General features: G+C 44.8%; 1 protein-coding gene and 1 non-coding gene across 2 annotated transcripts; both read left to right on the forward strand.

The window, feature by feature from the left end:
- The first annotated feature begins 4,769 nt into the window (after positions 1-4,769).
- On the forward strand, positions 4,770-14,423 carry SLC25A3 (solute carrier family 25 member 3). The gene is made up of 8 exons (XM_075856775.1): positions 4,770-4,879; positions 6,193-6,348; positions 9,929-10,053; positions 12,536-12,715; positions 12,872-13,053; positions 13,429-13,601; positions 13,874-13,984; positions 14,074-14,423. Exons 2-8 carry the CDS (start codon positions 6,201-6,203, stop codon positions 14,232-14,234), a joined length of 1,080 nt encoding a protein of 359 aa, XP_075712890.1. The 5' UTR covers positions 4,770-4,879; positions 6,193-6,200; the 3' UTR covers positions 14,235-14,423.
- LOC142751364 (small nucleolar RNA SNORA53) lies at positions 13,113-13,353 on the forward strand. Its single transcript, XR_012882910.1, has one exon. It is a non-coding gene; the product is annotated as a small nucleolar RNA SNORA53 (small nucleolar RNA).
- Positions 14,424-14,706: the final 283 nt, after the last annotated feature.

Genomic DNA, 14,706 nt, shown 5'->3' on the forward strand with positions numbered 1-14,706 from the left:
ATGAAAGAATAAAGTAACGTTAAAACCAAGCACACCATTGTTTTTCTTGTGAAATTCTCGATAAGTTTGATGTGTCACATGACCCTCTTCCCATTGAAAAAACTAAAGTTGGATACAAAATGGCCGACTTCAAAATGGCTGCCATGGTCAACACCCAGCTTGAAAAGTTTCCCCCCTCCCATATACTAATGTGCCACAAACAGGAAGTTAATATCACCAACCATTCCCATTTTATTTAGGTGTACCCATATAAATGGCCCACCCTGTATATATATACTGAGTTTGCTCCAGGCACCGTATCTGTGCATTAGCCTGGAGAGTTGTCACGGCTTACTGCGCACGCCGCACTGTCCTCCACCCTTCTCATGTGCACAGCCTAACTGAATGGGCTGAGCACGCTTAGGATATTGAATGTTTGCATATAGGCCTATACGTAATGGATGAGTTTAATATAATGTGTGGGTAGGTCTGTACGCTTATGTAATTAAATAAATAGCGTGGCAGTCCAGACTAAAATATTCTGGACAGGGAATTTCTTCATGTAGGGGGTATTTGGAATATCATAATTGTTTTATTTTATTATTAGAATAATTTTCAATGGCGCGATACACCACAAAACACAGTGAACCCATCCGCCCCCCGCATGTCTTTGTCCGAAAAACAGGGAACATGTTGTTAAAAATTTGAATCCCACCCCTGCGTGGGCCACCCGCAAATCGCGGCCCGTGCACATGGCTGCGTGCATTAACTCCTATGAGCCTGGACCGCAAAACATGGCCGTAAAAAGACTAGTCCGTTCTTTTTGCAGTCGTGTGCATGGGCCAATTGAAATGAATAGGGCCGCAATTCACCCGCAGATTTGTGGGTGAATTGCAGCCGCAAAAATATGTTCGTGCATATGTTGTGCATGGGGCCTAAGACTTATCTCAGCATCTGGGGTACCGATGAAAGTTTAGAAAAATCTTACCAACATTTCTGCCAAGATAGACCAAATAAATTTGCCACTCTGCTGCCCAAATTGGTACACTGAAAGGGAATGTGTTGCCAGAAAAACATGTTTTTTTTTAAAAAATTAAACATTTAGTGTGTGGGTGATTAAACATTGTTCAAATTTTTTTTATTTTTTTGCACGAGTCCATGTAATATTATAAATTATTTCTAATTTATAATACTACCCATTTTTGGTCACTAGATGGAGCTGTTCCCAAAATTGCAGCATTGCAACATTGGGTTAAAAGCCCTCGCTCTAGTGAGCTCTCAGCATCCCCCCCTCCTTTATCCTGGCTAGTGCCGGGATAAACGAGGGGTTTGAAAGGTTTAACCTCCTACACTGTGTGTCGCCATTTTTTGAGGTAACCCACAGTGTAGTAGGTTTACATACAGTAGTAAACACACACAAACACTAACATACATTGAAATCTCTTACCTGCTCCTGCCGCCGCGGCTCCCTCCGGCCCGTCCGCTCCCTTTGCTGCCGCTGTTCCATGTGCACAAGTCCGGAAGCCGCGACCGGAAATAGTAATATTACTGTCCGGCCGCGACTTCCGGTCCACAGGAAAATGGCGCCGGACGGCGCCAATTTCGAATAGGACTGTGTGGGAGCGGCGCATGCGCAGTTCCCACACAGACGCCGTACACGGCAGTCAATGGGACGGGAGCCGTTCACAGTCCCTATGGGACTGTGGCTGCCGTATTCCATGTCTGTGTGTGTCGTTAATCGACACACACAGAAATGGAACAAAAAATGGCAGCCCCCATAGGGAAGAAAAAGTGTAAAAATAAGAAACAGTAAAACACAAACACACAAATGAAAATAAACGTTTTTATTAAAGCACTAACATCTTTAACATATAAAAAAATTATTTGTGATGACACTGTTCCTTGAAGGTCTGGATCAATGCAACAGATTTATTTCTTGAACTGGTGTTGTCAAGGGCGGTGTCAGCACCCGGCGAACCCGGGCAAGTGCCGGGGCCCACTACCCTTTGGGTGGGCCCACTCGGACGCCGGGTTTTGACGCTGACGTCATGGCTTCGCCAGGAGTGGAATACCTGGCCAGAGTCTGGCCAGGGATTCCGTTCCTAGAGGGAGGCCCTGTCTAGGAGGCACAAAAAAGGCCATACTTACAAAATGGGCAGGTAAAAACCTGTTCCCAACAGGCCACAGACAGGTCAGAAATGCTGCTGAAGGAGAGTGATAAGGTGCAACAAATAATAATAGCCACTCCCACTAGCCTTGAGGGGAGTGGCGTGTGGTGCATGGGTGTAATGACGGGGTTGGGAGACAGACAGGTGAGCCCTAATCTACCCGCCGCTCAGCCCCTGCCTACTTGCAACGGCCCATCCTAGGCGACGGCGTACAACTGGGCGTCGGTCCCTACGCTCAATAAGTGCACGACAAACAGACAAGGGTACACAGAAGCTAAGGGAAATGGGGCAGTTGCCCACGGCAACACAGTGAGCAACAAGAGTAGTGAACGAGCCGAGTCAAACCAGGAGTGTACAAGGTACAAATCGCAGAGCAGGAGCGTAGTCAGTAAAGCCAGGGTCAAAAATGAAGCAAGGTCAATAATCATAGCAGGAGCAGCAGAGCCAGGAAACAGAAAAGAATCACAGGCAAAGGAGGAGCAGGAAATGCAGGTATAAATAGAGAGAGGGCGGGAGCTAGCTCCGTCTGGCCAGGCTGTGATAGGCTCTCCCACTCCTCAGCCTCCCAGCCTGACTGGTAGAAGATCGTGTCACTCTCTCAGACCTAGGAGCAGGTGCAGACTGATTACCCACGAGCGTCGACACAGAAGCTGTGTCTGGCAGATCCTTTACAATGGGTGTGGATGTGTATTAAAAAAATAAATGAATTGTGTATAATATGCAAGTGGTAATAATATGTGTGAAATATAGGGGGCAGTACTGGGTATAGTGGGGGTCAGAACTGTGAGTAGTACACCGTATATACTTTTTTCAGGACACAGCCAGGTCTTATAAAGCTGGGAGAGCATGGTGTGCTGTAGTTTGGTACAGCAAGCAGGACAGCTCGCTCTATGTAATAGCATGGGCGTTACAAATAGGCTACTATTTGTCTATATATGCTGAGCCTCACGACTCACACATTATCCCTCCATGTTTCACACACTGCACTCACACTTCATGTACTACTCACAGTCCTGACCCCCACTATACCCAGTACTGCCCCCTATATTTCACACATATTATTACCACTTGCATATTATACACAATTCATTTATTTATTTTTACTACAAATCCACACCCATGCACCACATGCTACTCCCCTCAAGGTTAGTGGGAGGGGCAATTATTATTTGATGCACCTGATCACTCTCCTTCAGCATCATTTCTGACCTGTCTGTGTCCTATTGGGAACGGGTTTTTACCTGTCCATTTTGTAATGATGGCCTTTTTTGTGTTTCCTGTCTAGGAGGCGGCGTAACTACGGCTGTAGCAACCATAGCGGCTGCCACATGGCCCACAGCATGAGGGGGCCCGTGCCGCCTGCCGTCACTGTCCCTCATGTCTAGTGTCCCCCGCTAGCACCCGACATGGCTGCTTCAGCGGTAGCGACGCCACATTCAATAGTATCTGTGTCCTTAGGACGCAGATACTATTGAACGCTATGGCAGAGCAGGGAGGTATATCCCTACTCTGCCATTTACTACGCTACAGGCTCCCAGGCAGAGTGCTAATAGCGCTCTGCCTCGGACTCCGGGGAAGCCCCAGACATCACTGTCCATATATGGAAAATGATGTCAGGAGGAGTCCCAGGCAGAGTGCTAGAACCGACTCTGCTCCGGGGCTCCGTCTCTGGGGAAGCCCCTGACATCACTGTCCATTTATGGACAGTGATGTCAGGAGCAGAGCAGTGTCCCAGGCAGAGTTCTAGTAGCACCCTGCCCTTTGGCTCTGGGATTGCCCCTGACATCCCTATCCATATACGGACAGTGATGTCAGGGGGTTCCCCACAGCCGGAGTAGAGCCTTTACTAGCGCTCTCCCTGGTACACTGCTCTGCTCCTGACATCACTGTCTATATATAGACAGTGATGTCAGGGGGTTCCCCACAGCGGGAGTACCGGAGCAGAGCCTTTACTAGTGCTCTGCCTGGGACACTGCTCTGCTCCTGACATCACTGTCCATATATAGACAGTGATGTCAGGAGCAGAGCAGGAGTCCCAGGCAGAGTGCTAGTAGTGTTCTGCCCCTGACAACACTGTCCATATATATCCATTTGGGGGTACAAACTGGGGGCATAACTTCTATATAGGAGCATAAACATGGCCTAACGTCTATATGGGGGCACAAAGTGACGTTTTGTGCCATTTTACTGCCATTGAGAGTCCCCCGCAAAGTGGCCTACTAAGTCTGTGTCGCCCAAGGGCCCACATAAACCTGGAGCCAGCCCTAGGTGTTGTGCTATAATGATTATATTACCAGGTGTAATGTTGTATATTCCAATATCCCCATAAATATGTGCTGCATTGCTGCTTACATGGGCATTAATGTGGGTGATGTCACTACAGACAAACTGTAAGTAAAGGTCACGGCGGAGATGACCTCTCATAGTGACATTGGAGACTATTACAGCCCTATACACTATACCCAGAGTCAAGCAGGACAACGATCAGCTAAGACGCACGCTCTTAACATAAAACATCGCTTTACTGCGGTCACATGACCGAAGCCGCCCTTCCTTTGAACAGCAACCAATAAGACTTCAGGAGTTTTAATACGTTCAGCGGAGGAGCCAATAATCTCGGTGTACTGGGTATAGGGGCGAGGCTTTGACGTCACGGAAGGACAAATTCATTAGGTCTGGAGGACGTTCGTTCTCTGTTAGCCGGCGACGGCCAAGTGAGCGCCATCTTCTTGGTGAGTATGAGTAGGCCGCGGTGCGGTGGTCTTCGGGCAGCGGTCACCTGCCTTGTAGTAATTTGGATGAGTATGGAAGCGACTGGCTATCATTGGCTCGGGTGACTGGTTGTGAGGGTATGAACCGCAGGGCTCCGGGAGACGATATCCGCTTTGAGGTCACTGGCAACGTGGGCTCGCAGCGCGCCTATAGGTGGCTCAGTACCAGTTAGGCCTTGTGTTCTTTACAGAACTGCATGGAGCTAGAGTGCGGCGGCTCCTTATAGACCGTGCGCCCTTACAGCTCGCATACGGGGATTACACTTGCGCTCAGCGATCCTACGCTAATACCTCACTCTGGAGACTCTCCGAGCTCGTGATCAGGGGGGCGACATTTTTTCCCCTTCTCCTGTGGATTATCCTATAAATCGGGACCCCCGGCCTGGAATGGCTGCATTTAGGGATTGCCTAGTCTCAGATTGTCCTCCAGCCTGGACCCTGTGCCATGCAGTGCCGCTGTAGCCTATAAATAGTACGTGGTGGGTAGTCTTCTCGCAATATCCTGCCATGTTATAAATGGTGGCTCCATGGTTTTCTAGATGGCTTGATTTAGTTGCTTTCTATTGAACGTTCTGTATCCGTTAGTAACTGTAAACTATCCTTTATCAGGTTCACATCTGTGTCTGCAGGGAGTACATTGCAGCAGTAAGTAATGGGTGAGGCAGTCTGTCTAGTTGTAATATGTAAGCGGCTGTCATAGTGACTGTATCTGTGAAGTTCAATCCTATTCCAAGGGTAAAGAGGACTTGCCCGTAGCAACTATTTGGTTATCATTTTCACTTTTCAGAGTAAAAGGAGGAACTTGATTGGTTGCTATGTACAACTGCTCCGCTTTTCCCGTGCGCTTGTTTTTATTATCTCCCGATGTAGAGGAATGGCCTACGTTTGTGCTGTCTGCCTAGTTACCACATTCAGATACTAAACTCTAGTAGCGTTCTAGTCTTCTATATGTGGTGCCAGTGTGTTTTAAGAACTTGACGTTAAACAGTAGCTCTAGGAACCAGTTCTCACGCTTCTTCAATACTAATAGTAATTGCATGTTGCAAGGTGGTTAGACCTTGGTAGGTGGTTAGACCTTGGTAGGTGGTTAGACCTTGGTAGGTGGTTAGACCTTGGTAGGTGGTTAGACCTTGGTAGGTGGTTAGACCTTGGTAGGTGGTTAGACCTTGGTAGGTGGTTAGACCTTGGTAGGTGGTTAGACCTTGGTGAGAAGCCTCTGCCGGTCAGGCATGTCTGCAAAGTTTAGTAACTACTGTCCTGCTTTAAATCCACAGCTGCCAACATGTACTCCACCGTTGCCCAGTTAGCCCGGGTTAACCCGTTCAATGCTCCACATTTCCAGTTGGGACAGGAAAATGTGACTTTACGGAAGAACGGCACCTCCCAGGTCCAGCCAGTTCGCCGCCTTGCTGCTGCTGCAGTACCAGAAGGTATGTGTATATAACAATGGTTCTGAAAGGGGATCTCGTGACCAGACAAACCAAGGTATTACTCTACCTTGACATTCCATCTCTTATCTTGCTGTACAGGATTTGGCGGGATCCAGTTTATCAGGGTATGAACTTGTGCTGATGGGAACTTGTATAGGTCACTTTTTTCAAGGTCATGCAGTTTTCCATATGAAATTCTTTGCATTAAAGGGAAGGTGTCATGAAATATTTCTTTATCATATTGCTTTTAATATGATATTAGCATAAACTTTATTTTTGTGTTCTGTTCTACTTCTTCCTATTTTTTTTTTTTCTTACTTTTACTTCTCTATGGGGGCTGCCATTTTTTTTTTCATCTCTGTATGTGTCGATTAACGACACATACAGAGATGAAATACGGTGCGCACACACAACCCCATAGAGAATGCGAACGGGAGCCGTTCCATTCAATGCAGCTTACGCCGTCTGTGTGGGAACGGCGCATGCACCGCTCCCACACAGACCAAAACGAAGCTGGTTCGCAGAGCAAAATCCGGAGCCATTTTCATGTGGACCGGAAACCGCTGCCGGACAGTAAGATGACTACTTCCGGCCATATGTTCAGGCGCAAGGAATAGGAGCGTAGACCAGCGGAGGCAGGTAATTTATGTTCGTGTATGTGATGTGAGTATTATGTTTGTGTGATACTGTCTGCTGAGCCCTGTATCTAATCCTCCTACACTGTGCAGCCGCTCAGAAAATGGCGGCACACAGTGTAGGAGGTTTGAAGATTCAAACCCCTCCTTCTCCTGGCACTAGCCAGAATAAGGGAGGGGGGATTGTGTGAGGACACTAGAGTGTGTCCACCCCAAATTTGCAGCATAAATCAATGAGGTTGCTTTACCACATTGACCATGCTGCAATTTTTGGAACTGCTCCCTCTAGTGCCCAGCTCATGGAAATGTTATAAATTAGAATCAAATTTATAATATTTCCTGACTTGTGAAAAAATTAAAACAATGTGTAATCACTTAAATAATTGTTTTAACTGGAATTTTTTTTTTTTACAATTCTAGCAACACATTCCCTTTAACACTTGAAATAGTTCCTACAGTAAAGTATTCAGAAACCAAACTTGTATTTACCTAATGCAAGCTTCTCTTATCTAGAGTTACTAACTCTTGGTTCTTTTTTTTTTTTCTCCTTAGGGTATGTTTGCATGAGTTGTCTAAGACAATGCGGTAAAAGTCTCATCAAACAGATGAGGGACATTGTTTTAATGGGCTTCACTTGTACAATTTGGGCATCTAAAACTGTATCACAAAACCGGTACGACCACGCGGTCAAAAATGACTCATGTAGACGTACCCTTACTATGTATTCTCCCATACTGCTTTTAATAGGGTTGTCCTATTAGCCAGAGTGGATAGCCACTACAGAGGGCTCATTACAGCTTTGCTTCTAGCTTAAAGAGGCTCTGTCACCACATTATAAGTGCCCGATCTCCTACCTAATCTGATCAGTGGTGTAATGTAGATAACAGTGGTTTTTATTTTGAAAAACGATCATTTTTGAGCAATTTTAGATTTATGCTAATTAGTTTCTTAATCGACAACTGGGCGTGTTTTTACCTCTTTACCGAGTGGGCGTTGTACAGAGAAGTGTATGACGCTGACCAATCGGCGTCATACACTTCTCTCCATTTGTACTCAGCACAGCGTGATCTCGCGATACAACACTGTGCTGTCACATACACCCACATTAACTTTACTAAAGTGTCTTGAGAGGGAATATACATCACCTCCAGCCAGGACGCAATGTTTATTCACACTCCCGACACTTCGGTAAAGTTTGTGTGGGACTTACACAGCACGCTGTGCTGTCATTCACAGCGAGATCACTTTGTGTTGTGTAAGTCCCACACAAACTTTACCGAAGTGTCGGGAGTGTGAATAGACATCGCGTCCTGGCTGGAGATTATATCTATTCACTCAAGACACTTCAGTGAAGTTGATGTGGGTATATGTGACAGCACAGCAAGATCACGCGAGATCATGCTGTGCGGAGTACAAATTACATGAATGGAGAGAAGTGTATGACGCTGATTGGTCATCGTCCTAGACTTCTTTACAACGCCCACTTGGTAAAAAAAAAAGCCAAGTTTGTTAAGAAACTAATTAGCATAAATTGAAAGTTGCTCGTAACTTGGTTAAAAAATTATCGTTTTTTTATTTTATTTAAAAAAAGCAGTTCTCTACATTACAGCGCCGATCAGATTAAGTAGGAGATAGGGCACTTATAATGTGGTGTCAGAGCCTCTGTTTGAAGATTTTGCCTGACTTATTATATACCGCAACACTGGTCTATTTTCCCACATCCATGGTCTGGCTTTGGCCTAAATGAATAACTTTACTCAACACTTTTGCTGCTGTACGATATCTCATCCACATGCTGCTGAACTTTTTTTTCCGCACAGAAATTAGAGCATGGTGTGGGTTTTCAAAACCCACTGCGTGCTTATTCGGCTCTGGATTTCACCCCTTTCTTTGTAAGGGTATGTGCACACACACTAATTACGTCCGTAATTGACTGACGTATTTCGGCCGCAAGTTGTGGACCGAACTCGGTGCAGGGAGCCGGGCTCCTAGCATCATACATATGTACGATGCTAGGAGTCCCTGCCTCTCCGTGGAACTACTGTCCTGTACTGAAAACATGATTACAGTACGGGACAGTTGTCCTGCAGAGAGGCAGGGACTCCTAGCATCGTATATAACTATGATGCTAGGAGCCCGGCTCCCTGCACTGTGTTCGGTCCGGGACTTGCGGCCGAATTACGTCCGTAAATTACGGATGTAATTAGTGTGTGTGCACATACCCTCAAAGTGGTGAAATCTATTGCTATGTAAACGCTGTCAAAACTGAGGAAAATCAGCAGCATATCCGCTCTGTGTGTGGGTTCCCTCAGGATGGCTAAGCATCTAGTTATTTTAGGAATGTCTTGGGCCTTATTTGGTTGGCTGTGTTCGGTACGTGAATATACGGACTGTGTCTGCTGTATTTCTCAGACCGACCACAGTTCAGGGAGCAGGGCTCCAATGATCGTAGGTATTTATGATGCTAGGAGTACCTGCCTCTCCGGAAATGTCCTGTATTGTAATCTTGTTTTAAATACGGTACATTATTCCGACGGGGAGGCAGGGACTCCATAGATAACTATGATAGAAGCCCGGCTCCCTGAACTGTGGTTGGTCTGGGAAATACTTTTGAAGTCTTATTGTAATGATATGAGAAGCATTTATGTGTACACTTATGTATCAATTTTGATTAAACAGAGGAATATAGCTGTGCTTATGGATCTGGAAAGTTCTTTGCTCTATGTGGCTTTGGTGGAATCATAAGCTGTGGTACGACACATACTGCAGTGGTACCGTTAGATCTGGTTAAATGCAGAATCCAGGTTTGTCTGCATGTATCCTGGAGTGAAGCTGTAGTGTAAACTAACCGGTGTTGCTTCAATTAACTTGTTTGGTTACTAAATAGTATGTGAACGATGCATGTTTGTTATAACAGCATGGTGTGTTCTGATTCGTTCATGCAGGAGAATACAGTTGTGAATATGGCTCCACGCAGTTTTATGCAATGTGTGGCTTTGGTGGCATCCTCAGTTGTGGCGTAACTCACACTGCAGTTGTACCTTTGGATCTGGTGAAATGCCGCATTCAGGTGGGTAGAACACTGCCAAATTAACATGTGCTAATGTGTGCCCTCCTGCACTTCTGGCTGTTGTGCGTGCCTCTCTGCCAATGTCTAGTGTACTGTGAGACAAGAAGGTACTCTGTCGTACAATCTGAAGAATTTGAATGACCATTTGCTCCCCCAATACCTTGGTTATCTATTTTGCATATAGGCACAACTAAGGTAAAAGTAGCATAAGTTGTAGCTCATGGTCTTTATGCAAGAAGTAGTAACGCTATATGATTCTATTTATCAGCTGTAACATGCTGGAGGTTTTTATATAAAGTGGCATGAATTAATCCAAATATATCAGAAAGTAAAGGTGCCACGCTTGTGTTTGGCCATTCTTTTCCCCTGCAGTTGTGTAATGCATTAACAGGCCACATTTGCCAAAAGGGGTACTGCTCTTCTAGTGGCTCTCCAGTCTGTCTCATAAAGGGGAGATCCAAGCGAGGGACCCCTCTTTGTGATGTCCATATGCCCTAATAGAGCATATGAATGAACAGGGGTTGTCCTTGTGAGACAACACCTCTTTAATCTGTTAGGGGCCAGGGTATCTTCTCTGTCACCAGATTTTGCAACCCCTATCTCCTATTGCAGCAGATCGGCGCTGCAATGTAGATAAGAGTAACGTTTTTGTTTTTTTAAAAACGAGCATTTTTGGCCAAGTTATGACCATTTTTATATTTATGCATATGAGGCTTTCTAAAGTACAACTGGGCGTGTATTGTGTATGTACATCTGGCCGTTTTTACTTCTTTTACTAGCTTGGCGTTGTGAATAGAAGTGTATGATGCTGGCGAATCGGCATCATCCACTTCTCTTCACAACGCCCAGCTTCTGGCAGTGCACAGACACACAGCGTGTTCTCGAGAGATCACGCTGTGACGTCACTCACTTCCTGCCCCAGGTCCTGCATCGTGTCGGACGAGCGAGGACACATCGGCACCAGAGGCTACAGTTGATTCTGCAGCAGCATCAGCGTTTGCAGGTAAGTAGCTACATCGACTTACCTGCAAACGCCGATGCTGCTGCAGAATCAAATGTAGCCTCTGGTGCCGATGTGTCCTCGCTCGTCAGACACGATGCAGGACCTGGGGCAGGAAGTGACGTCACAGCGTGATCTCTCGAACACGCTGTGTGTCTGTACTGCCAGAAGCTGGGTGGTAACGTAGAGAAGTGGATGATGCTGATTCGTCAGCATCATACACTTCTATTCACAACGCCCAGCTAGTAAAAGAAGTAAAAACGCCCGATGTACGCACATAATACATGCCCAGTTGTACTTTAGAAAGCCTCATTTGCATAAATATAAAAATGGTCATAACTTGGCCAAAAATGCTCGTTTTTTTAAAAAAAAAGTTACTCTTATCTACATTGCAGCGCCGATCTGCTGCAGTAGCAGATAGGGGTTGCAAAATCTGGTGACAGAGCCTCTTTAAGCATTCCAGAACCAAACACCATTCAGCAGTTTTAGTACACGTTACTTTAATTGCTATAAATGTATTTGTTGGGCTTTCAATGTTTTGTTTTTTTAGCCTGTCCCTCAAAGTTTTGAAAGACCATTGGGGGATTTAAATTGTTTTATTTTTGTTTACACTTGGTCACTGTAGCGGGGCTACCCCAGTTACAGGTGAAATCGGCCCTGTGAGGGTGTAGTCGTGTGGAGCAGACTTTGTTGCAGAAATTTCTGCGACTGAAAATCTATTCCATTCATCTTGCATGAGTTTCTGCAAGATCCATTGAGGATGATTTGAACAGTTATTCATTTCAGATGTTTCTGCCACGAAATCTGCTGTGTGACTGCCCCTTATAGCTACAATCGTTAAGGCTGTTCTAGTTAGACTCAGGTGCTGCCGGTGATCATGTGACCACCGGGACCAAAAGTGGCGCTACTACCTCTAGTCTAGACACTGTTCTCAGAATGGAATAAATCTTGTCTTCCCTCCAGGTTCTCTAGCAGTCTAGTACATATGAGGTGGGTAGTCCTTAAGTGGTTAAATGTCGCGATATGTAGACATAGCGAGAGATCACTTTTAAGTCTTAAACTGCATCACGTTTGAATGAAGACCACATACATTTGTCAAAAATCTGTTGGTAACCTGGCATTTCATGCTGCCTTTTGGAAAGTCTTCGGGATGATTTGCCTTACAATTCCCCTGGAGACCTCGCTTACATATAGCGAAATATAGGACTTGTCCCTGGATGGGCAGATATCTTGCTGACTCTCGTCATCTGAACTTTTGGTCTGCCATTTGCATGTGTCACGTATTCTGACAGTTCACGGAAGTACTTCAGTTCTTGGCCGTCACCTAGCAATTTATTTTACTGTCAAGTGCTAAAGTCATTGATGCATAAAACCGTACCTGTACATTGTCTCATTCCAAAAATCATAAGATTTGTCTTTGTTTACACACCATTGACCTCCTTGAGTAGTTCAGATCATGTTAACTTGTTTTCTCTGCTGTAGGTGGATCCCAAGAAATACAAGAGCATTTTCAAAGGCTTTTCTATAACACTCAAGGAAGATGGTGTCCGCGGCCTTGGTAAAGGATGGGCCCCTACATTCATTGGCTATTCAATGCAAGGATTATGCAAGTTTGGATTCTATGAAGTTTTCAAAGTCTTTTATTCTAACATGATTGGTGAGGTAGGATTTTTATTTTTTGTTTGACATATTGGTCCATCCAGGGCAAATGTTTCAAATGACCGTTTTAAATGGAAATTTTAAAGGCTAATAGACCTGGTCTAACAGCATTAGTGGATTATATGAAGTAGTTGTAGAATATTTTGTTTATTATTGCAGGAAAATTCCTATTTGTGGCGCACATCCCTGTACTTGGCTGCATCTGCCAGCGCTGAGTTCTTTGCAGATATTGCTTTGGCTCCAATGGAAGCTGCAAAAGTACGTATCCAAACACAGCCAGGGTATGCTAACACTCTGCGGCAAGCAGCCCCCAAGATGTATGCTGAAGAAGGACTTTGGGCGTAAGTGTTAATGTTTTTCCTCTTTCACTTTTAGTTGTGGTCAATAACTGAAGTCCAGACACATGCTCCCTTAGATCCACCTTTGTGGTTTATCCTGTTCTGAGTTCTGCTGGTTCATTTCCAGGAGTTCCATTTCAGTGGTAGCCAGCAACTTTCTTGGTTGTACAGTCAAAGGTGCTTGAGTCATTGGCATGTAAGAGTAATATACCTTCACATTGGCCATTTATGTTCTAATGGCAGCGGCTGCAGTATTACTGTGCCCGTTTATCACCAATAGGATACGGCTAATGTGTGGACAGCAAAAACATGCAGCCCTTTTAATAACCAATGCTTGCATCTTCATACAGGTTCATAATGAAATGTTAACTTGTACAGGTTCTACAAGGGAGTTGCACCCCTCTGGATGAGACAGATTCCATACACGATGATGAAGTTTGCCTGCTTTGAGCGGACAGTTGAAGCCCTCTATAAATATGTTGTGCCCAAGCCGCGCAGTGAATGTTCAAAGAGCGAACAGTTGGTTGTCACCTTTGTGGCTGGTTATATTGGTAAGTTTGTGTTTGATTAAGTCCTATATATAGCAAGAGTGGACTTCAGAAAGTTTTGCTTTGAGAAATACTAGACTGCATGGCTGGAAGGTTGACCAGATTTGCATGTCCTGTACACTTCCGATTCATATGTCATGGCCAAATGGTTTATTGGCTGTATAGACCATGGGACTGTAAAATATCTACTGTTTAAAAAGGGAGGAACCTATATCTGTATCTTCATAGATTTTCAGTGTTTCACGGTCTTTTTTTTTTTTTTTTCTTCTCTTTAGCTGGTGTGTTCTGTGCTATTGTGTCCCATCCTGCTGATTCTGTAGTCTCCGTGTTGAACAAAGAAAGCGGAAGCACTGCTCTGGAAGTCCTTAAGAGGCTTGGACCAAAAGGTATGACTCTTCAACTCCTGTTTATGTGTTTGGAATAATTATTATTTTTATTTTTTTTTCACTTTTTTTATTCTCCCATTAATTTCCAGGAGTCTGGAAGGGGCTGACAGCTCGTATTATCATGATTGGTACCTTGACTGCTCTGCAATGGTTCATCTATGACTCTGTGAAGGTCTACTTCAGGCTTCCTCGTCCACCTCCTCCTGAAATGCCAGAGTCTCTGAAGAAGAAGCTCGGCCTGACCGAGTAAACTCATGGACTAAAATAATGTAAACTTACATGACACTTTAAAGTTTTTATAAGAAAAACTCAACCATGTAGGATCTACCATTTCCCTGATGTAATTATTGGTTGTATGTTCACTCTGCTTGGTAGCTCTAAACTGTCGATTTGGTTTTACCAGTGTGCTTGTCTGTTGAAATAAACAGAAGATCCAGAATTTTTATTTTAAGTGTGTTTTATAAAGCGTAACCGGTAAGGGTGTTTTGGGGTCCTGTCGTCTGTCTGTCCCTTACCTCTTACACACTCTGGTGTTTATCAGGAAGGCGTGACATTCAAATACATAATAATTTATTTCAAGGCCTTTGCCCACATGCAGCTTAACTTTTCTCCATAGAGCGCCACCTTGTCTTTGAGGGGATTTGACATGGAACAGGTCTTCATATATCTTGTACAGGCCATTTATATAATTATACAAGTTAATCCTGTCCTCCCCCTTTAGG

This window comes from Rhinoderma darwinii, chromosome 3 (genome assembly GCF_050947455.1).
Source record: "Rhinoderma darwinii isolate aRhiDar2 chromosome 3, aRhiDar2.hap1, whole genome shotgun sequence".
Lineage (NCBI taxonomy): Eukaryota > Metazoa > Chordata > Amphibia > Anura > Rhinodermatidae > Rhinoderma > Rhinoderma darwinii.